The following is a 23,973-nucleotide window of genomic DNA, read 5'->3' as shown; positions in this document are numbered from 1 at the left end:
GTTCATGTCCTCTTCCTCTCTTAAGAGGCAATTTGCAAATTAATTTCTTAGAGGAGCATGTCATGGCCTATAAGTCTCCTTACACTGCCACATTCGAAAAAAGGTACACTCACCCAGTTTGGGGCCTTCCAATGGATTTAAAGGGATTCTCTGGTTTTGTAAAAAAATAAATAAACTGAGCTCTACTCATTCTCTCAAGTATTCACCACTGCTCCCGTTGTCAGTATTTCTTGGCAGTGCTGACATCACATTGACAGCGCTGCAGCCAATCAGTAGGCTGAGTGACTTGCCTCGGTTAATGGCAGAAGCAACGCAGAGTTTCTGAGCTCATTGATTGAAAGCAGCAGCAGAGACCAGAGAAGGATGAGTAAAGGACTGTAGCCAGGGACAAGGTTTTTCTCAAAATTGGAAAACCCCTTTAAACATCTGTATTTTACTAAAAGAAATGTTGGTATGTAAACAGAGACATTTCTGTGGACAATGCTTCTAGGTTTAATTATGACCCCTTCCAAAGCACCATATAGCGGTATACCATTAATTTGAACCTATAGGGATTCCCCGTACCACACAGTATCCGGTCCATAATAATGAATGGCAATGCCAAAGAAAAACTCCATCCATAGACCTCATTACTTTTCTGTAACCAAGCCATGCCAAGTTACAGGGGAAATTATATGTGAATGCTATGAAAGTCTTAAAAACTAGCGTGGGCAAAGAGTAAACCTGGCAATATCTTATAACTATGGTCTATTATGAGCCCACACTAGTTTTCAACCTCAGATCCATAGTACGATCCAAAGCAATGACAAGACGCTGTGAGTCCGGCAGTGTCGCCCACACATCCCTAGCACTACGGGAACTTGCCATATACTTCAGTATGGAGAGCAGCGTGCCATATGTAGACATGGCTTATCTCTGTGTATCACTTCATTGCAGTTCACAGACTGTTAAATGGATGACAAGGAATATTAATGTGTACAGCGAGGCTGAAATCACAAAAAATGCATCCAACCTGACTTCATAAAAAGTCGCCATTTGCAAATACGACGTATGGATCTATAGTGTACATGTGTGTTATAGCCGTGTGTGATGTGGGTCATAGTTATTTCCTTGTCTTCTAGATCTATATATACCTATTATATGCATGCCTATTGTAAAATTCTCACTTCACAGATGTGCGTTTCATAAAACTAGGGTTTCATGGTCACCCCCCCCCCCAAAAATTACCAAATCCATGTTCCAACCCTATTAACTCCCTAAGGAATAATCTGCATTTTTTCAGAAACTCTTTCCTCTACGGAAACATGGCATTCCCAATTGGACAGTGTGTGTCTAAACTAAGGGGACTGGATAATGTAATGTATTTTAGGAATTTCTTAAGCTTGGGCACTAGTCATTTGAAATAGGAGAAGTCCAGCTCATCGTTAGTATCACCAAGAGAAAGTTTTAGAATTAAGGGTGCTGCAACATCCGAAACGCGTGGATAATTAACTAGTGAAATTTGGGCAATACTGTTTTTGGAAAAAAATTTAAAATAAAGGAGAGCACAAGTTTGTGAAGCTGTAGTTCTTTTGAATCATTGTACAATCTTTTTGGACAGTGTAAGTCAATGTTACCTACTGCAGTAGACACTGGCCGCCATAAGGAGAGTACAAGTTTGTGAAGCTGGGGTCCTTTTGAATCATTGTACAATTTATTTGAACATTGTAAGTCAATGTTACCTACTGCAGTAGAGACCGGCCGCCATAAGGAGAGTACAAGTTTGTGAAGCTGGGGTTCTTTTGAATCATTGTACAATTTGTTTGGACATTGTAAGTCAATGTTACCTACTGCAGTAGAGACCAGCTGCCATAAGGAGAGCACAAGTGTGTGAAGCTGGGGTTCTTTTGAATCATTGTACAATTTATTTGAACATTGTAAGTCAATGTTACCTACTGCAGTAGAGACCGGCCGCCATAAGGAGAGTACAAGTTTGTGAAGCTGGGGTTCTTTTGAATCATTGTACAATTTGTTTGGACATTGTAAGTCAATGTTACCTACTGCAGTAGAGACCGGTCACCATAAAGAGAGCACAAGTTTGTGAAGCTGGGGTTCTTTTGAATCATTGTACAATTTGTTTGGACATTGTAAGTCAATGTTACCTACTGCAGTAGAGACCGGCCGCCATAAGGAGAGTACAAGTTTGTGAAGCTGGGGTTCTTTTGAATCATTGTACAAACTAGTTGGACAGTGTAAGTCAATGTTACTTACTGCAGTAGAGACTGGTCGCCTTAAGGAGAGCACAAGTTTGTGAAGCTGAGGTTCTTTTGAATCATTGCACAATCTACTTGGACAGTGTAAGTCAATGTTACCTACTGCAATAGAGACCAGTCACCATAAGGAGAGCACAAGTTTGTGAAGCTGGGGTTCTTTTGAATCATTGTACAATCTACTTGGACAGTGTAAGTCAATGTTACCTACTGCAGTAGAGACCGGCCGCCATAAGGAGAGCACAAGTTTTTGAAGCTGGGGTCCTTTTGAATCATTGTACAATCAATTTCGACAGTGCAGGTCAATGTTACCTACTGCAGTAGAGACCACCCGCCATAAAGAGAGCACAAGTTTGTGAAGCTGGAGTTCTTTTAACACTAGAACTACTGGACTCGTGACACCTATATAGAAATACATGGTGCAAAGTAGTCAAAATTACTACCTCAGTAGTTCTAGTGTTAAATCATTGTACAATCCATTTGGACAGTGCAGGTCAATGTTACCTACTGCAGTAGAGACTGGTCGCCTTAAGGAGAGTACAAGTTTGTGAAGCTGAGGTTCTTTTGAATCATTGAAAAATCCATTTGGACATTGTAAGTCAATGTTACCTACTGCAGTAGAGAGCAGCTGCCATAAGGAGAGCACAAGTTTGTGAAGCTGGGGTCCTTTTGAATCATTGTACAATCAATTCGGACAGTGTAGGTCAATGTTACCTACTGCAGTAGAGACCAGCTGCCATAACACATCCCACAACTCCTAGTGACCTCCTTACTCCATACAAGACTCCTAATTTCCTAAAAGATAGCCTTCTTCTTTGTGTAAGATCATAAATTATATCATATAAAGAATACCCACTGAACATGTCTACATTCAGCCACCACAACGTATTGTCTTTGCATGCTCACATGCTATCTTTTTCAAAAACTCTAATGTCTGTGATTGTGATTGTCTCGTGACTGTCATTCTGTCATTTGTCTCCTCTAACAGCAGTACCTTCTTTAGAAATAGGTAAAACACATGCACCGGTAACACTCTGTTGCACCCTCTGCATGTGCCCAAATGCCAAATCCTGCTTCTCCCATTCCTACTTGGTCATTTGGATGGAGATCTTTAGAGACGTTAAGAAAATGATGATTGTTTTTCATGCAGAATGTTAGAAATCTTCTCTAATTGACTGTGGGTTGAACTCGATGGACTTAAATCTACCTTCAACCTTAAACACTAGGAAACTATGAAATCAAGGGAAAAGAGGGAGAGTTCCAATCATGTCTCATTGTCTTCACTTGGTTGACTTTTCATCTTAAGGAGTATGTTACACCAATACTATTCTATGTGAAGCTAAAATTAAGGGTTACTTTAGAGAAACTGTGAGTTTTAATTGATGGACCTATCCAAAACATGTCCTATAATACAGGTATTCTCCTCTAGAAGCATTAGAGGGCTGTAAAGAGACATGCCATGGAAGCTTCTACAGAACCTACCACTCTTGGAGGTCCATGGCTTTGCCCATAGTCTTGAAGATAAGTCGGAAAGCTAGAAAAGTCACTCACTGTCTAAATACATATCTTCAAGAATTACAGACCTAAAAATATAGGTTAATGTTCCTTGAAGATAATAATTTGGGACATATATCGTGTGAGAGGCACCAACAACCTTCTTCGTTGACAGCCCATTAAAATGAAACTCTACCCTAGCTCTAAAGTTGACTATATATTTTTCCTGTACAGTTACTTTCCCTGGTCAACTCTACTCCTCTTCTCAGATTTCGGCATTTCCATCCTCTGCAATTCAACATGGCTGGCATAATGGAATAAGAAGAGCATTGCTAAGTCTATAACCTGTGTCACCTGTTTTTCTGTCACGCTAGGTATGGGGAAGTACCAAGTGAATGGCGAAAGGGAAGGGAAACCCTGTGTCTATGGAAGGGGGAGATGGCCCCTGGCTTAATCAGCAACCTAGATAGGGTCTGCACCTATGCGCCAAGCCCTGGCTAGCCCTGAGCTGGGTCCTAGGTAGGGAACAGATGGGATGAACACTTAGTCAAGAGATGGTGACCCCTGACTAAACCTACTGCTGGCCCTTGGCTTCCCTCACCACCCTAGACAGGGTCTGCATCTATGCGCAGAGCAGGATACCTAACCCTGGCTAGCCCTGAACTGGGTCCTAGGTAGGGAACAGATGAGATGAGCACTTAGTCAACCCCATTAAGTACTAAAAAACACACAAGGAATACACACAGAGGAAAGTATATGAATAATTATCTCCATATAACTCAGGGAGAGGAACTGCAACAACACAGTTTCTCCAGATGAATACAAGCTGACTGCTTGTACTCAAGACCTGTAAAGGGTTTTTAAACCTATCACCATCAAAAAACAAGGGGAGATGACAATATTTAACGACACAAAGGGAAGTGCTGATGATTAACAGCTGAAAAGTTAGGATTTCTGCAGGGTTTTAAAGAGAAAGGGATAAACCCCAAGCAGGGAAAAAGGGAAAGTTAGGGAGCAGCTTGTGTAGCCAAATGCTGCAACCTTCTACAGTCGGACACCACAGAACTGTGTCACCCACTTGTGACACTTTTGTGTGATGAGAGACGGACCAAACCCCATCAATATGTGTCTATCCTTTAGAAAACGAAAGGCAGTGACTCTCCCCATGCCAGTGCATCAGCCAAATTGGATTAAAGAGGATGGGAATGCCGGCACTGGAGGAGGAGGCAGCTGGAGGGAAAGTGACTCTACATGCAAAATGTATAATCACTTTTTTTACGGAATGGATGAAGGATAATTTGTTAGCAAACTACTCTTTTACAAAAATATTTAAAGCTTCATAGAATACTATCGGATACAATGTCACCATCTTTTATGTGATCTCTCCATGCATGGTTCAATATTATAGAGTATTGCTTTCATTAATAAGTCCCTGCATACATTTATAAGCTATTGGCTTGTGACCCATGCGATGCTTACATCCCTCTGCATCTTGTACATAGTAGATTTCTCCTTTTGTGTCTTATTCTTACACTTCTTTTCTTTCCATTTTCTGATTTGGACCATTGACCAGTAAGCATTGAGTGTTTCCCTGAGTTTTGGCCGTGTCCACCCCTCTCATAAATCATATTGAATGGGGATGTTCAATTATAAAATACATGATGAAGGTTAATCTAGGCAACAATTTGCAAACTATTCTCCTTTCCTTTCATATTAGCTGTTAAAAATGGTTAAGCTGATGGTGATTAGTTATGGCATGGTTAATCTGATGGTGATTAGTTATGGCAGGGTTAATCCGATGGTGGTTAGTTATGGCATGGTTGATCTGATGGTGGTTAGTTACGGCATGATGCCTCTACCCTTGATGCACGGGAAGTCATAGGTTTCTTGTGTCGTGTAGTGTCCCCTTGCCCCACTCTTTGGAAATCCCCAAAACCCGCATACACATGAATGCTTGCTTAGGCAAAAAGATTGGAAGTTCAAAGTGCTTGATTCAAAACCATATAGTCTTCACTACTTATTTTTAAAAAAAGACTATATGGTTTTGAATCAATATCTACTTTATATGACTTATCTCAGTATCTAAGTTCAAAGTGCTTGACCCTTAAGATGTTGGGTTCAAAATGCTTGACCCTCATGATGTTGGTAGAGACTTGGGAGTCCTCAGTCAAACTGCATGGTTAGCTAGACCCATCTAGTTCATTCAGCTTTGAGTTAATGTCCTTAAGGGCTTATGTACCATAGAAGTAACCAATGCAACCGTTGCGGAACCATTGGAAAGAGAGAACCCAGCTGGAAACCATATTTCAAACAGTGGTAAAACCTGATTAGAGAATTCAGTTTCCACATTCGATATATCTTTAGAGTGTGGGCAATGGATCTAAAAATCGTGGAAAGTATGTGGGCTGATTTCAGAATGGTAATAAGTTCCCTTCCCCTAAGTGGATAGAGGTATTGTAGTGTTAGCCAGTCCTAAAAGAGCTTTCTTCAGACCTGAATGGGTTCTCCAGAATTAGAAAAACATGGATACTTTCTTTCTGTACTAGACATTTCTCCAGCTTGGGTATAGCTTGGCCCTATTCAGATGAGCTGCCATAGCTCTCACAATGTGTAAATTCTGTTTTTTGAAATAAAGCAGCCATGTTTTTCTAATTCTGGATGACTCCATTAACTTATATGAGCATAATCTATTCGAAGTCCAAGGAAGCAGGTAAAGCAGTAGACTTATCACTGTCAGGTTAACCATACTTTCTAAAGAGTAGTGTTTTATGGAGTGAAGGACGTGCCCATTACTGTCCCCAATTATTTTTTTTTCTGAAAATTTTGCTTTAAGTTTCATGTCTTGGTTAACTTCTGTGTTTTCCTTTCTTCCTTTACAATCCTCCCATGAAACCATACAGAGCGTGAGATAAGTATTGCACACGTCCCCAATTTTCTAAGCAAACATTTCTAAAGGTGCTGTTGACATTAATTTCTCACCTAATGTCAGTAATAAACCCATTTAATCCCCACAGGCAAAGAAATCTAACCATAGATGTCCATAAACTAAGTTGTGTAATAATGCAAAATGACACAGTGAAAAAGTATTGAATACATGAAGAAAGGTTCAAAAAGCAATGGAAAGTAATGACACCAGCTGAAATTTATCAGTAGTTAGAAAGCAATCCTGTTAAAAATAATATCAGATTGTTCAACTGATGACCTATAAGAAGGTGTCTCATTACCAAAGTGTTACACAAGAAACATCCCAAGATGGGTAAAACCAGTGAGCTGTCTCGAGATCTTTGCAACATTATTGTTCCTAACTTACTGATGATATTGGTTACAGAAGATTTTATAAGCTACTGAAGGTTCCAGTGAGCACTGTTGGGCCATAATCCGGAAGGGGAAAGAACATCACTTCACAATAAACCAGTCATCAACAGGTGCTCCCTGCAATTTTTCAGACAAAAGAGAGTAAGATATAATATAATTGTCCAAGAGCCAATAACCACCTTTGGAGAGCTTCAGAAAGACCTGTAATCAGCAGGTACAATTGTTTTTTTTTCTTAACCCCCCCCCCCAATAAGTAATGCACTTACCTTCCATGGCCTGTATGCACGCCTTCCTCGCAAGACTCCATTGCTGAACAAAAAGCAGGTTCACGTGCTTTTAAAGTTTGCTCAACAATATTTAGACAAGTCTGTGAAATAATGGGAGACTATAGTCTAGTCAGAGGAGACCAAAATTGACCTCTTTGGAAGCCATAACTTACACCATGTTTGTAGGCCACAAGGCACTGCATGTCAACCCAAAAACACCATACCAGCAATGATGTCTATTGTGGGACTGTTTTTCTGCATTCGGCACTGGCAAACTTTATATAACCGAAGGAAGGAAGAATGGACAAATGTACCGAGACAATCTCAATAAAAATCTGCTGCCATCTACCAAGTTGATGAAGATGAAATGAAGGTGGACATTTCACCAAGATAATGATCCCAATCACACAGCCAAGGAAACTACCAATTGGTTTCAGAGAAAGAAAATAAAGTTGCTAGAATGGCCTAAATCCAATAGAATATGTATGGAAGGAACTAAAGCTCAGATTTCAAAGAAGCAGCCCACGGGATCTTCACGATTTGAAGAGTGTTTGTGTAGAAGAATGGCCAAAATCACACCTGAGCAATGCAGGCAATTAGTTTCTCCATACAGGAGGCATCTTGATGCTTTATTACCACCGAAAGCTTTGGTATAAAAAATATTTCATGCGTCATTTCTCATTATTATACATAATTTATGGACATTTATGGTTTGATGTCTTTGCTTGTGTGTATTCAATGGGTTGTTAAAGACATCTGGTGAGAAATTCATGTCAATAGCCTCTTTAGCAATGGTGACGTGTTCAATACTTATTTCACCTGCTTTATTTCAGACTTTCTATCGATCTTCCTTCAGACGTGTTTATATACTATCCAGGCACATTGCTTAATTATCCCCCCAAAAAATAGAAAACCGCTTCCAATGGGGCAGATGGGAGGTTCTGAACCAAGGCATCAGTTTATTTCATGACCACCCACAGAATGAAGGCTGAAAGATAGAAGTGTATTTACGTAAAGTTGCAGTAGGATATGTCCTAACTCTAGAAGACATGATGTGACCATGCTAACCACTTTTGCCTTTCGTTTTTTTTATCCAGCGATAATGACGAGAAGCCCTTCACCAGCAGCCAACCTTCCCTCAATGGAGACGTCAAGCCCCTAGGAAGTGACGACAGCTTGGCTGACTATGGCGGAAGCGTGGATGTCCAGTTCAATGAGGATGGTTCCTTCATTGGCCAATACAGTGGCAAAAAGGAAAAGGAGGCTCCCGGGGGTAATGACAGCTCTGGGGCAACCTCCCCGGTTAACGCCAACGTCGCCATCGAGTAAAAAAAGAAGAAAAAACACACATTTTTTGATGGAGGAAGGTTTTAGGGGACATCAAGAAAGAACACTAAGGGGGGGACAGTGGGAAGAACTGGATGGATCTGGAGAATTTATTTTCCGCTTGCAAATCTATTAACCGTTTTGGTGCTGGAGTAGCGAGTCGTATATTATGTGGTGAGTCTCTCTTGCACCAAACGGATTTGAACTGCTGTACTATTTTTTTGGACTGCAACTCCAAATGTATAGGTGCCAACAGATTCTGCAAAGGATGGGTACCAGTGTTCTCATTTTATTTAATAAAAAATGAACAAAAAAAAAAAATAGGTGAAAAAAAAACAAAAAAAAAAATTAAAAGGATAAAGGAGACGGACACTCATCGATAAATGTGAACAAATAAAAAAAAATGAAAAACCAAAGGACGAAAAAAAAGTAAAAAAAAAAATGCATTTCTCTCTTTCACGCCAAGTTTCGCATTCACACGAGAACTGTGTTACTTTTCTATGGTGTCTTTTCTTTGTAATGGTCTCTTTTCAGTGTGTTTTGAAATTCACAAAGGATCCAGCAACTCTGTGGGTCTTTATTATCTGAGCGCAGCTTGCCAAAAAAATAAAAAAAAACATAAAAAAAATAGAGATAAAAAAATATACATGAAATCTGAACAATGTATGCATATGTGTGCTTTTCCCAACATGGCAAAATCTTCTGTGTGTCTTGTCACCGTCATATACCTTTGTCATTCCATCCGTCAATCAACAAGCCAGATTTCGGGGGGCGATCACCTTAGTTCCTCCCCTTGTAATCACATTGAGTTCTCCCTTGAAGAAGAAAGTAATGAAAAAAGTATTATTTTTTTATGCTCTTTAGTTCACGGCTTCTAGTCTGGAAGAGAGGGGGCATTTACCGGTCAGACATTTGCACCAACGGTGCGTTTGATATTCTCATGGTCTCTCTTTCGGCAAAAGCCAATGATATTCCAGTAGGTTATTGGATTTGCCATGGTAAGTAGCAATTTTTTATACAAGATAGGCTTATTTAATGCAGTGTGGCATATAGTAGGATCTTGAAGAAGCCAATGGCAACCATGAAGAAGCCAGTGACAACCACGAAGAAGCCAGTGGCAACCATGAAGAAGCCAATGACAACCCCGAAGAAGCCAATGGCAATCATGAAGAAGCCAATGGCAATCATGAAGAAGCCAATGACAACCATGAAGAAGCCAATGGCAACCATAAAGAAGCCACTGACAACCATGAAGAAGCTAATGGCAACCATGAAGAAGGTAATGCCAACCATGAAGAAGTCAATGGCAAGCATGAAAAAGCCAATGACAACTATGAAGAAGCTAATGGCAACCATGAAGAAGCCAATGGCAACCATGAAGATGCCAATGGCAACCATGAAGAAGCCAATGGCAACCATGCAGTTTCCGTCTTCATGCAATTTGGGGGTCTATTGACTAATATTTGGAGAAGTACTATATGCACCATGCTATTACATAAGCTTTACTCAGCAACCTCCGTGCACTCTGTTCTGCACGGCGTGCATCTCAGGAGTAACGAAGGCAAATCGATTGGACCCCTCTATGGTTGCAAGGCCTTCTTGAAATTAAGGGGTCTGCTATTTATTACAGGGTTTATTGCATGCTCAGTGCAGAACTGATAAGCAGGCAGGCTAGCCTTTAGGATGTCAGGACCAAAGGAGAACAAATTTTCTTGTATCCCAGTGTCTTTTTCTCAGGGGCAGGTGCAGCATTATGGCTAAGGTGCTTACTTGGGGGGATCCATCCCAACCACCTTATCTCCTTGTGCCTCAGAGTCCGCCCTGTGACTATTATTACCACCCATCGTCCCCATGTTTTTTGCAGGAAAATGCAGCAGTGTTTCCACCCAAGAGGTGGCTGCCTGGAGACCTTAGTAGAAACATTTCCAGACAGAAGTGCTGTGTATATATAAAGGTATCATTAGTTTCCGCTGAGTAACCACCACCCCTGTCTGTTATCACATCTAACTGTAGATGTTAATTTTTTTTTCGAGTGATGACCAGGAGAGAGAGGATATGTGAAGGAGAAGAATATACCAACCTACAGTGCCAGGAAAAATATGGTCATATGTGTTTCATTATGAGAACTTTCCGATGTTGTCTTTAAACAGTCATGAGTTCCATGATGGACCTCAATCAAGCTGCTTATGACCTACCCATCACAACTGCCCTGATAGACACCTTTGGTAATATGCTGGTACCTATAGATTCCCAATATAAGGTAACCTCAGTGAGGGGTCACCCTTTAGATCTTAGCAGATGGCAAAACTATTGGTAGACATATTTTTCAAAATATCTAAACTAGCTCATCATGGTCAAACTATAGGTAGACATATTTTTCAAAGCATCTAAACTAGCTCATCATGGTCAAACTATTGGTAGACATATTTTTCAAAATATCTAAACTAGCTCCTCGGCTTATTAGTGGCTGTAAAATATGGTTATTATTGGTTGGGTAGAGAAGGTTTTCATCAAGTACCATTAGATATTCTTGAAGGTCCAGGTTCTTTGACCATAATGGTCCTCAAAAATCAAACAGAAGTCAACGCTATTCGAAGCCAATCACTTATCATTAGGGTCTATTTCTTATTGGTTGGTTCACATAAATAAAGGGCCACTCTTTAATTCTTAGGAATTAGATAAACTATTTTTGGAAATATTCACTAAGACATCCTAACTAGCTCAATAGCCATAAAGCATGGTCATGAATGGCTGGGTAGAGAAGGCTTTTCATCAAGCACCATTAGATGCTCTTGTAGGTCCAGTTTCTTTGATCACAATGGTCCCCAAAGATCAAGCAGAAGTCAACGCTATTGAGTGTTGACTTGGTTCCAGGTTCTTTGACTACAGTGATCCTCAAAGATCAAGGAGAAGTCAACGCCATTTGGTGCTGACCTAGGTCCAGGTTCTTTGACTGCAATGGTCCTCAAAGATTAAGGAGAAGTCAACGTCATGGGGTGCTGGCTTAGGTCCATGTTCTTTGAATCCAATGGTCCTCAAAGATCAAGGAGAAGTAAACACCATTTGGTACTGACTTAGGTCCAGGTTCTTTGACTATAATGATTCTCAAAGATCAACGAGAAGTCAGCGCTATTGGGTGCTGACTTCGGAACCAATCACTTGCCCTTAAGGTCAATATCTTGGGCTGGTTTTACAAATAACCCATTATACCATATTAATATGTCTTGTCTTCAGTTCCTGTGATGATTTAGGGACATGTACATGTGAGCAGCCCTTTTTTTCTCATCTAGGTGTGGGCCGTTGAGCTGGAGCCTTCACCTATCACTCTATAGTCTGTGGATATGGCATAGACCTCGGTAACTTCCCATAATGATAACAAATGACTGACCAAATCATGACTTTTCTCCATCATTCACCATCTCAACACATGCAGCTGTTTATCTTATCTTTTTTTTTACTTTAGTGTATTCCACCAATATATCAATTTGCCGATGTTCTTTGTAGCACAGCACACGATTATTTCCTTGTAATTATATATAACGCCATTACGACAAATAGAGGAATTTGGAGGTATGTCTGATGAACAGGTAAAACCTCATTTGAGGTCATGTCCATGTATAGTATAATGTTTGTATAGGGCTTAAGCTGAGAATTATGCTAATGACATACAAGAGGGTAGAAGACCGTCCATCCAAGCAAATACCACTGCCATTTCTTACATGTTATACATGGTGGTACTATTGTTCTATCAGCTGGCCAGTGGTTACCCAAAGGCAACTGGCTGATGATGCCATCTTGGACCATCGGTTGTCCCAGGTCCTTCTAACCCATGCACTATGGAAGGTGAACAGCATGACTGCCACTTCATATCCAACTATTTGGTTTATTAATTCAGCTTAGAGGGAACCGCCACACCACGGAGTGATTTTTCCTGGCATTGGACAGGACGCGTAAATGCTCACACTTGGTGTTTATCCTCCAGCTCTGAATGACGAGAATTAACACTTTTGCGGTCAGGGGTGGAGGCTGCAGGCACCCCTGGAAGTGAAGGGGTTAAAGGGAAATCAAGATGCACCGGGGGGGCAGGTGCGCGATGTACCTTTTTGAATGTAAATAGTGTTTCTGAAGTTTGTATCTGCCAGTAGTGTATAGGCCTCTGTAAGTCCCTGTCTATAGCTTGGTATTGTTAAAGAAAAATACAAACTATATCATGATACAAATGTGTGTGGTCTTTTATTGTGAGTATTGTGTCCAGTTATTACATTGAATCTTATGTCCTTGGGTGTAGAAAAACCCATCTACTGTATTTTGGGTCAAAGTGCTGCCCTCGCCTTGTATCTACATACCCTAAGCCAGTGGTGCCCAACCTTTCTGACCTTGAAAGCCACATTCTGCTCTTAGGGGTGCTTCACACACAGCGAGGTCGCTGCCGAGATCGCTGCTGAGTCACGCTTTTTGTGACGCAGCAGTGACCTCATTAGCGATCTCGCTGTGTGTGACACTGAGCAGCGATCTGGCCCCTGCTGCGAGATCGCTGCTCGTTACACACAGCCCTGGTTCGTTTTCTTCAAAGGCGCTCTCCCACTGTGACACACAGATCGCTGTGTGTGACAGCGAGAGAGCGACAAATGAAGCGAGCAGGGAGCAGGAGCCGGCGTCTGGCAGCTGAGGTAAGCTTGTAACCAAGATAAACATCGGGTAACCAAGGTGGTTACCCGATATTTACCTTAGTTACCAGCCTCCGCAGCTCTCACGCTGCCTGTGCTGCCGGCTCCGGCTCTCTGCACATGTAGCTGCTGTACACATCGGGTTAATTAACCCGATGTGTACAGCAGCTAGGAGAGCAAGGAGCCAGCGCTAAGCAGTGTGCGCGGCTCCCTGCTCTCTGCACATGTAGCTGCAGTACACATCGGGTTAATTAACCCGATGTGTACAGCAGCTAGGAGAGCAAGGAGCCAGCGCTCAGTGTGCGCGGCTCCCTGCTCCCTGCACACACAGCTAAGCGGTGTGCGCTGGTAACTAATGTAAACATCGGGTAACCATACCCGATGTTTACCTTAGTTACCAGTCTCCGCAGCTTCCAGACGCCGGCTCCGTGCAAGCGCAGCGTCGCTTGCACGTCGCTGCTGGCTGGGGGCTGGTCACTGGTCGCTGGTGAGATCTGCCTGTTTGACAGCTCACCAGCGACCATGTAGCGATGCAGCAGCGATCCTGACCAGGTCAGATCGCTGGTCGGATCGCTGCTGCATCGCTAAGTGAGAAGGTACCCCTAGAGAGGGTCGCAAGGTCCGGCCCCCTATTGACACCCAGAGTCCCAATTACCGATACAATGACAGCCGAAGCTTCTCCAATGAAATCACACTGAGGTAGCATACCAAGATCCCAGGAATCCTAGCCTCCCCCATTCAGATCTCCTCCTCTATGTGGAGCTAGTCACAAAAGTCACCATCTGGAGATATGCTCTCCATAGCAGCTTGTTAGACCATGTGTGACGCGCCCACGGGGTCGGGGGTTACTCGTCGCCAGGCCGCAGTGCTTCTCCGCGGGTGTCAATAAAATGGCTGGGGATGGGGACGATGGGGGTAGTAGTTGTTCGTGACGCCACCTGTGGTGCACGGCTAATATCAGCCGCCGCTGCAGGTCTTCTCTGCTGGGGCAGATGACAACGCAGCTCAGATGGTTCAGCTCTCCACAGGCAGAGCTGTGCCCCAGGAAGGATGATGGTGGTGGTAGTCTCTCAGATGCTGATAGCGCTGGGGCTGTGATGGCGGGGGCGCCAGCAGTAACGGGATGACACAAGCAGTTCAGTTCAAGGTTTCTTTACTCACTGCTCAATACCGATCCCCCGTTGTGGTGGGCTCCAGCCAATCCCAGATACTTCGGAGGTCGTGACCGGTAGTCCCTTCTGTTAGCCTCCTTTCAATTGTTTCCCTCCAGCCCAGCTCCTGGGCCGTGGAACGGGTCACGGGTGCTTGCTGCACTCCCTGTGAACCCTGGGATTCCCCTTCTTTTCCTCCAAACCCGGGTTGATCCTCCAGCTCCAGACCACGGGCTCTGAACTGTTTGTTGTCTGCTGTTGTCTGCTGCTCTTCCCAAGAGCGACCTCACACAGACACTGTCCTGTGCTGACTGCCAGTTGTGTGTGAGATGGCTCCTAACTTCCCCTTGTGGAAGCCTCGCCTCCCAGGTTCCTGACTAGTGGGCATGAGGTCCCATACCTCATGATAGCTACCCCAGCTCCTACCCTAGCCTGGTCCCAGTGACAGAACCCCCGTGTTATGTATTGGTGAGTGTGGTTGTGGTTGTTACCGGGGATGACCTCCTCCGCATCCAAGATGAATACTGCCCCTTATGTGAGGTGCAGTACCCTGTGGCGCTTGAAGCCGCAGGGGCGCCACATGTGCACCAAGCTGGCAGACCTCTGTGAGCTACACATCACGGGCCTGCAAGCTACATGTGGCTCCCAAGCTACAGGTTTGAGACTCCTGCCCTAAGCCAAGACAAAGCGGCTTTGATCCTTTGACACCAAAGATAGAAGCTCGGACCTATAAAGGTAGGATGCTCTTGTTGCTCCCTTTATTGACCAAAAAATTAGCAATGTGTCAATTACTGGGCAACTTGTACCTCGTTTATATTTAATTGGTCTAATCATAGATGCTACAGGATCCTTTGGAGTCTATGCTCCCGATATGCCCAACATGGGTCAAATGGAAATGATAAGAAAATTACTTTTTAGATATTTTAGCATAATTTTCTGAAATTATATTCCATATTCAAACTTCAAAATATTTATACTTAAATGGCATTGGTCCATTCACAAAAAACCTGGGTAAAAACATTTATTTTCACCCTTATTTGATGCATTTTTGGCGCTTATTTTCTCTAGAAGCTTCTATGTAGAGCCTAAAAGAAAATTCATGTAAAAAAACAGCAATTATTTTTTTTAAGTGCACAATCAATGCTTTTCCGGACTATAAAAAAACACAGAAAAACGCAGCTTCACATCTACACTAAACCTGTATCAAATAATGGGGAAAAGGCATAAAAAAATCCAGCAAAAAATGCAATAATCAGAAAAGATTGTTATGGCATACAATCACGGCCTAAAGCGTAGTCAACCTTGAAATTGTTCCAGAAAATTATATTTTCACCCAGAAAATTATTGCAATTACACGTTTTTTTATACACACGTTTATTTCCTTTGTGTGTATTAGAACAGCACAAAAAAAAATAACAGAAAAAAGGCAAATTGTACAGAACTTCACACAAAACCAGAACATTTGTGGACAAACAACTTTGTTTCCAGCATGTGATGATGTTCAAACTCACCCGTGGTAGGTAACAGGTGTGGGCAATATGAAAATCACACCTGAAACCAGATAAAAAGGGGAGAAGTTGACGCTATCTTTGTATTGTGAGTCTATGTGTGCCACACTAAGCATGGAGAACAGAAAGAGGAGAAGAGAACGGTCTGAGGACCAGATACCCAAATTTGTGGAAAAATAGCAATGATCTCATGGTTACAAGTCCATCTCTAGAGAGCTTGATGTTCCTTTGTCCATGGTACGCGACATAATCAAGAAGTTTACAATCCATGGCATTGCAGCTTATCTCCCTTATCGAGGACGGAAGAGAAAAATTCATGAAGGGTTGCAACGTAGGAGAGTCCAGATGGTGGATACACAGCCACAATCAAGTTTCAAAGAAACTCAGGCTGTCCTGCAGGCTCAGGGGCACCAGAGTCAGTGAAAACTATCTGGCAACATTTGAATGAAATTAAACGCTATGTAGCAGACCCATGAGGACCCCATTGCTGACGCAGAGATGTAAAAAAGATAGACTGCAGTTTGCCAAAATGTACGTGAATAACCAATATCCTACTGGGAAAGTGTCTTGTGTACAGATGAGACCAAGATAGAGCTCTTTTGGCAAAGCACATCATTCTACTGTTTACTTAAAACAGAGTGAGGCCTGCAAAGAAAAGAACACAATACCTACAATCAAATATGGTGGAGGCTCAAAGATGTTTTGGGGTTGTTTTCCTGCCTTTGACACTGGGGGGGGTCTTGACTGTGTGCAAGGAATCATGAAATCTGAAGATTACCAAAGGACTTTGGGTTGCAATGTAGTGCCGCGTGTCAGGAAGCTGGGTTTGTATCATACGTCATGGGTCTTCCAGCAGGACAATGACTTCAAACAGACTTCAAGAAGCTCCCCAGAAATGGATGGAAACAAAGCGCTGGAGAGTTATAAAGTGTCAGCAATGAGTCCAGATCTAAATCCCATTGACGCCTGGGGAGAAATCTTAAGATTGCTGTTGGGAGAAGAGAAGATGCCTTCACATATAAGAGACCTGGAACAGATTATAAAGAAGAGTCCAAAATTCCAGGTGAGAGGAGGAAGAAGCTTATGGACGGTTATAGGAAGTGATCGATTGCAGGTATTTATTCCAAAGGGTAAAGTGTGTGCAACTAAAATATTAAGGTGAGGGGGGGACAAAAATTTTGTCCGGACCATTTTGTAATTTTGTTTGAAATTTGTCCAATCTGCCTTTTTTTTCTCATTTTTTGTGTTGTTCCAATACACACAAAGGAAATAAACAAGTGTATAACAAAATGTGTAATTGCAATAACTTTCTGGGAAAAATACTTCATTTTCTGGAACAAATTCAAGGGTGCCAACACTTTCGGCCATGATTGTAGTTTGGTTTGGACAAAAATTAAAAAAATCAAAATACAGTTTTAGGCAACATGTGAACACGGCCTTACAGACACAAAAAAAGCCAGAAGTCATATGGTGAAGTTTACAGAAATATTTGTAAGTTCTGGCTGCTACAACTGTGAATGAAAGCTCAAAAAGAATCCACAGGTCCCAACTACAGATGAGCAGGACGCACAGATGACTTTGCACCAGCCCATGATAATCAAAAGCCACAAGTTAAGGAATTTAAGGTAAGAAGACGGTAAGAAAGTAAAAATACCACTGACTTGTACGCTGCAAAACAAAGAAACCTGCGGCACATTTTCAAAGAAAGAGAGCTCCGTGTGGAGGACCTGACGCACGTTTCGCAAAGGATTATGATCGCTTATTCATGGGTAAGTGTGTTAGAATGTGCCGGCAGGACCTTTTGTATCCATAGTGACGATCATATGATCGTCACTACACCCAATACTATTGGACTTGCACGGCGCATGCACCGTTGTATACACCCCCACGGCGTCAGAGTCTACGTGCGCTCCCGGATATGCAAGAGTAACCATGGACACCGAGACATGCACAGTGGAAACATATAGACGCCACAGGGGGAGCAAAGAGGGAGATGACACGGCCGGGCATGCGTGTTATGATCCGGAACCATGGAAGACCACCATAAATCATTGGTAAAAGGTAACAAGAGCATTGGCAACTAATCTGGCCGCCATCCCCTTGCTAACCATCAACACTAGAAGTAGCTGAGGGGTGAACTAACATCCTGTGCACTGCGAACCCAGCTGGAGAACTAACTATCCTAAAGGAAGGAAAGATGAATAACTCTCTGCCTCAGAAAATAGATAAAGAATAGCAAGCCCCCCAGATTCAAAGACTGCGGTGATATAGCAAAACACAATACACAGACAGATGATAGGATTAGCAAAAGGTGAGGCCCCCGCTGACTAAATAGGACAGGATAGGAAAGGACTGATGGTCGCCAGAGAAAAACCCTGCAAAAGTCCAACAACCTGATAGTACAAAAAGCCCTCAGATCGCTAGATCTGAACTCCGTCCTATATCAGGCGCTCTTGTCATTCCAATGAACAGAAAGCAGGAACCATTACAAGTTCAAGAACCAACAAACACATGGACTAATAGGAGCAATACTCCAAACATAGCTGCAGGGAGCTTCCCAGCTAAGCAACTGAGAGGGAAGATCCCTGCATGCAAATAAACTGAAAACAACCACAGCAAATCACAAACTCAGATAAGAGCAAAAAGAACCAAGCAACAAATAAAGAACCAAGTACTTATCTGGGGTAGATGTGGTCTAGAGCAGGATGAAGCAGGCTGGTGAACAAAGAACAACTGACATCCGGCATAGCCTGGTATCAGACCAGGGTTTAAATAGACAGAGTTAGCAATGGAAACGCCCATTGCTCAACACATCTGGTCTCTGTCCAAACCATTCCTGGCCACAAGAGGGAGCCTCACAGCAGCAAAAGCATAACTGACATTCACAACACATGCGCACATCCAGAAGTATAAAGAATCCACATATGAAACACAATGGCAGGAAAAAAATCACGTATCCATTACAAGTAAGACACAAAATACATTATGAGATGTACAATTGAGCCACACTGCATATGAAGAATTCTTGAACCGATGAATATCATGATGTAGACAGTCCAAACTGTAGAATGTATGGTGAAGGTAATCACAGAAAAATCCGTATATCACATGTGGAACAGGTGCTGCCAGACACAAATGAGCATAATAAGTAATCATGTTAAAAAGAAAGTAAACATTAAAAACAAAAATTAATAAAAACACAAAAAAACCCAATTTTTAATGATAACGCAATTCACAAAAAGGACGAAAAACTCAAATTCTCGTTAAGTCCCCTGAGGCTCAGGGTATCCAGTGTCACGATCCATTTAGCCATGGATGTGGCCTCCCTGAAGACTTTGCCACGACACTTTAGGCAGTTTCATGATAGTGATGCCCAGTCCCTGAAGGTCCTTGCAATTCTTCATGACATGGGGGCATCAGGGGTGGCAATATGAAAAAATACTGGCTCAGAGAGAGGCTTTATACTTTTGGATGTGCGTATGCCCGGCCGTGTCATCTCCTTCTTTGCTCCCCCTGCAGCGTGTTTATGTTTCCACTGCACGTGTCTCGGTGTCCATGGTTATGCTTGGATTTCCGAGTGCGCACGTGGACTCTGACGCCGTGGGGAACGTATACGACGTGCAAGTCCAATAGTATTGGGTGTAGTGACGATCATGTGATCGTCACTATGGATTCAAAAGGTCTTGCCGGCACATTCTAACACGCCCATGAATGAGCGACCATAATCCTTTGCGAAACGTACGTCGGGTCCTCCACGCGGAGCTCTCTTTCTACTGGCATGCTGTGTGTACTTGCACCTTAGGTAATAATCCTGCTACTTCCAAAACCCCTTAATTTTGCACCTTTAAAACTCCATTGTCCCTCTCTTGTTTCTGACCTGTACTCTGGACTGGAGATTGTGAAATCAATCCACTCTTCTCTAGTCCCAACCATCCTGAATACAGAGGAACAGTCCTGGATTTGGGTCTAAACCATGCAATCCAGGGATCTCCAGGACTTATTGTTGTCCGACACATGGCCCCTTCATCCATCAAGGGCTATTGATCGATTCTGGACGTAGAATGTAGGGAACCAAAACAGCACAGCGCTGCTCACTGTGTAGTGGCCATTCCCAGGTACTGCAGCTGTACTGGCTCCATATTCATTTACATCAGGAGTAGTGATGAGACAGCACTATCATGCTCAGTTGCTTAGTACTCGAAACGAGCAGATCGGACACTAGGACAGGCTTGACTCGAGTACCTAGTGTAATGGATCTTCCATATTAAATGCTCGAGTTTCCCATTGACTTTCATTATACTTGGGTATACGAGTCGTGCCCATCCGAGAGTCCAACTGCTCATTTCGAGTACCGAACATGCTAGTGCTCATTTCAAGCACTAAGCACCCGATCATGGTAGTGCCCACTCATCACTAGTTACGAGTACCGAGCACCTGAGCATGGTAGTGCCCACTCATCACTAGTTACGAGTACCGAGCACCTGAGCATGGTAGTGCTCGCTCATCACTAGTTACAACTACTGAGCACCTGAGCATGGTAGTGCTCACTCATCACTAGTTACAAGTACAGAGCACCCGAGCATGGTAGTGCCCGCTCATCACTAGTTACAAGTACCGAGCACCCGAGCATGGTAGTGCTCGCTCATCACTAGTTACAAGTACCGAGCACCCGAGCATGGTAGTGCCCGCTCACCACTAGTTACAAGTACCGAGCACCCGAGCATGGCAAGTGTGACGTAACCTATTCTACAGACAGGTCATCAATACATCAGTCCTGGATGACTTCTTTAATATTAGAGCTAAACCCCTTTATTTAGAAAGGCAAAATTGTTTAGTCTTGTGTATTGATAAATTATTTAGACTAATGACTATATAATACGACTTCATCAGTTTGCTAGACCTGAATAAAACAGAACTGACTGTGATTGTTCCATCACAACCGGGGACATGGCCATTACAGCTCCTAATCCCAGCTGTGGCCCCGATCATCTCTGTTATGATACACACACACATATATATATATATATATATATATATATATATATATATAATGTATATATATATATATATATATATATATACATATACAGTATATATACAGTGCCTACAAGTAGTATTCAACCCCCTGCAGATTTAGCAGGTTTACACATTCGGAATTAACTTGGCATTGTGACATTTGGACTGTAGATCAGCCTGGAAGTGTGAAATGCAGCAAAAAAGAATGTTATTTCTTGTTTTATTTTTTTTTTTTAAATTGTGAAAAGTTTATTCAGAGAGTCATTTATTATTCAACCCCTCAAACCACAAGAATTCTGTTTGGTTCCCCTAAAGTATTAAGAAGTATTTCAGGCACAAAGAACAATGAGCTTCACATGTTTGGATTAATTATCTCTTTTTCCAGCCTTTTCTGACTAATTAAGACCCTCCCCAAACTTGTGAACAGCACTCATACTTGGTCAACATGGGAAAGACAAAGGAGCATTCCAAGGCCATCAGAGACAAGATCGTGGAGGGTCACAAGGCTGACAAGGGGTACAAAACCCTTTCCAAGGAGTTGGGCCTACCTGTCTCCACTGTTGGGAGCATCATCCGGAAGTGGAAGGCTTATGGAACTACTGTTAGCCTTCCACGGCCTGGACAGCCTTTGAAAGTTTCCACCTGTGCCAAGGCCAGGCTTGTCCGAAGAGTCAAGGCTAACCCAAGGACAACAAGGAAGGAGCTCCGGGAAGATCTCATGGCAGTGGGGACATTGGTTTCAGTCAATGCCATAAGTAACGTACTACACCGCAATGGTCTCCGTTCCAGACAAGCCCGTAAGGTACCTTTACTTTCAAAGCGTCATGTCAAGGCTCGTCTACAGTTTTCTCATGATCACTTGGAGGACTCTGAGACAGACTGGTTCAAGGTTCTCTGGTCTGATGAGACCAAGATCGAGATCTTTGGTGCCAACCACACACGTGACGTTTGGAGACTGGACGGCACTGCATACGACCCCAAGAATACCATCCCTACAGTCAAGCATGGTGGTGGCAGCATCATGCAGTGGGGCTGTTTCTCAGCCAAGGGGCCTGGCCATCTGGTCCGCATCCATGGGAAGATGGATAGCACGGCCTACCTGGAGATTTTGGCCAAGAACCTCCGCTCCTCCATCAAGGATCTTAAGATGGGTCGTCATTTCATCTTCCAACAAGACAACGACCCAAAGCACACAGCCAAGAAAACCAAGGCCTGGTTCAAGAGGGAAAAAAAATCAAGGTGTTGCAGTGGCCTAGTCAGTCTCCTGACCTTAACCCAATTGAAAAGTTGTGGAAGGAGCTCAAGATTAAAGTCCACATGAGACACCCAAAGAACCTAGATAACTTGGAGAAGATCTGCATGGAGGAGTGGGCCAAGATAACTCCAGAGACCTGTGCCGGCCTGATCAGGTCTTATAAAAGACGATTATTAGCTGTAATTGCAAACAAGGGTTATTCCACAAAATATTAAACCTAGGGGTTGAATAATAATTGACCCACACTTTTATGTTGAAAATGTATTAAAATTTAACTGAGCAACATAACTTGTTGGTTTGTAAGATTTATGCATCTGTTAATAAATCCTGCTCTTGTTTGAAGTTTGCAGGCTCTAACTTATTTGCATCTTATCAAACCTGCTAAATCTGCAGGGGGTTGAATACTACTTGTAGGCACTGTATATGTGGTGCCCTGGACAAGCCAGGGGCCACAGAGCACAACACCCACACACCCCACACTCCTAGCAGGCACACCAAAGCCAGAACACAAAACCCTTGTTGCCTTCTTCCAGAGGCTGATGATCACACCAGGGGGTGGGCCAGGCGGTTGGTCCCGCCCACCGAGGAGTTCTCAGTCCTGGAGGCGGGAAAACCAGGCAGATAGAGCTGAGTAGTGAAAGTGAGCAGAAGGAAGTAGTAGTTGAGCAGCCTGAAGTTGGTCCGGGTGTGTGGCCCGGACAGATCAGCAAGGTTGGCAGACGGTGGTGACCGTCTGCAGGAGTGGCTGATTGGAGTCTACCGTAAGGACTGTGGACGGGCGGTGGCCCGGCGGTACCGGACCGGTACACAAAGAGAAGCCAGCACCATCTGGCAGGGGCTTTTCGGACCCCGGCAAGTCTAGGAGTCGCCGTGAATTTGCCGAATCCGTTAGTGAAGGGGACCTCCTGGGTTTCCAAACAGTCAAGTCCCGACAGAAGGCAACAGTCCAACCAACAGAGGGAGACACCGCCACCGCCACGGCAACCGTTTCTCAGGGCCAGCACCTGCGGGCAAAAGGGGCTCCTCCGGCCAATATCCCAGCCGGGGAGCGGGTTACCGGTGGGAACCCATTGGAACCGTACAGACATCTTAGGTGCAGGGAAAGGCAGTTGCCACCAACCTGCTGGGAGCAGCAACACCGCAGCCATCTGTGGGACCCGTCCATCCAGCCGTGTGTTTTACCGAGAACTGTGTCTTCATCATTGGGCTGAGTGAGTACCACCGTGCCGTGCGGCACAGAGCTGCCCCTGCGACCCTGCACCCCGCCAGGTCCCGTAACCTGCCTGCCATCCATCCCTACCCCATCACCGGGCCCCGGGACAACCAACCCCCTACCCACGGAGGGGAGGAATAACAACAAAGCTGCTCCCTGTCACCGCTCCCGGGATCCCCGTCCAGAGCAGCGGTGGTGTCACCAAAATCACCACAACCGTGGGTGGCGTCACGGACAATATCCATAATCAAAACCCCCACGACCAATCAACCCCCCTTTTCACTCACGGGCGAGGAGCGCCGCTCGAGTCCCCAGGATCCGGCCCACCGCTTGAGCCACCACCGAGCAGTAGCAGCAGCCGCAGCAGCAGCGGCAGCTGGACCCGAGCAGTGGGAGAGCGCAGCGTCCCCTCCTCCGCCCGCGACAACTTGGCGTCACGAACAGGATCCTACCGCTCTGCCGTCTGGTAGAGGTGCGCCTTGTTACCGCCGGAGGTGTCCGGCCGAAAAATTT

The 23,973-nt window shown here is 43.7% G+C and overlaps 1 protein-coding gene across 6 annotated transcripts in view; it reads left to right on the top strand.

The window, feature by feature from the left end:
* The window catches only part of L1CAM (L1 cell adhesion molecule), a 252,656-nt gene extending 239,786 nt beyond the window's left edge, over nucleotides 1-12,870 (top strand). For 3 of the 6 annotated variants that reach the window (XM_075324176.1, XM_075324173.1, XM_075324172.1), the window contains 2 exons: nucleotides 3,238-3,258; nucleotides 8,422-12,870. In XM_075324176.1, the coding sequence (XP_075180291.1) occupies nucleotides 3,238-3,258; nucleotides 8,422-8,653 (253 nt within the window). In that variant the 3' untranslated portion in view covers nucleotides 8,654-12,870. The remainder of the gene's footprint in view (nucleotides 1-3,237; nucleotides 3,259-8,421) is intronic. The other 3 variants (XM_075324175.1, XM_075324174.1, XM_075324177.1) reach the window with 2 other exon arrangements.
* Nucleotides 12,871-23,973: the final 11,103 nt, after the last annotated feature.

Source organism: Anomaloglossus baeobatrachus, chromosome 9 (assembly GCF_048569485.1).
Source record: "Anomaloglossus baeobatrachus isolate aAnoBae1 chromosome 9, aAnoBae1.hap1, whole genome shotgun sequence".
NCBI lineage: Eukaryota > Metazoa > Chordata > Amphibia > Anura > Aromobatidae > Anomaloglossus > Anomaloglossus baeobatrachus.
The sequence above is the reverse complement of the archived record's forward strand: the minus strand, read 5'-3'. Positions and strand labels throughout refer to the sequence as shown.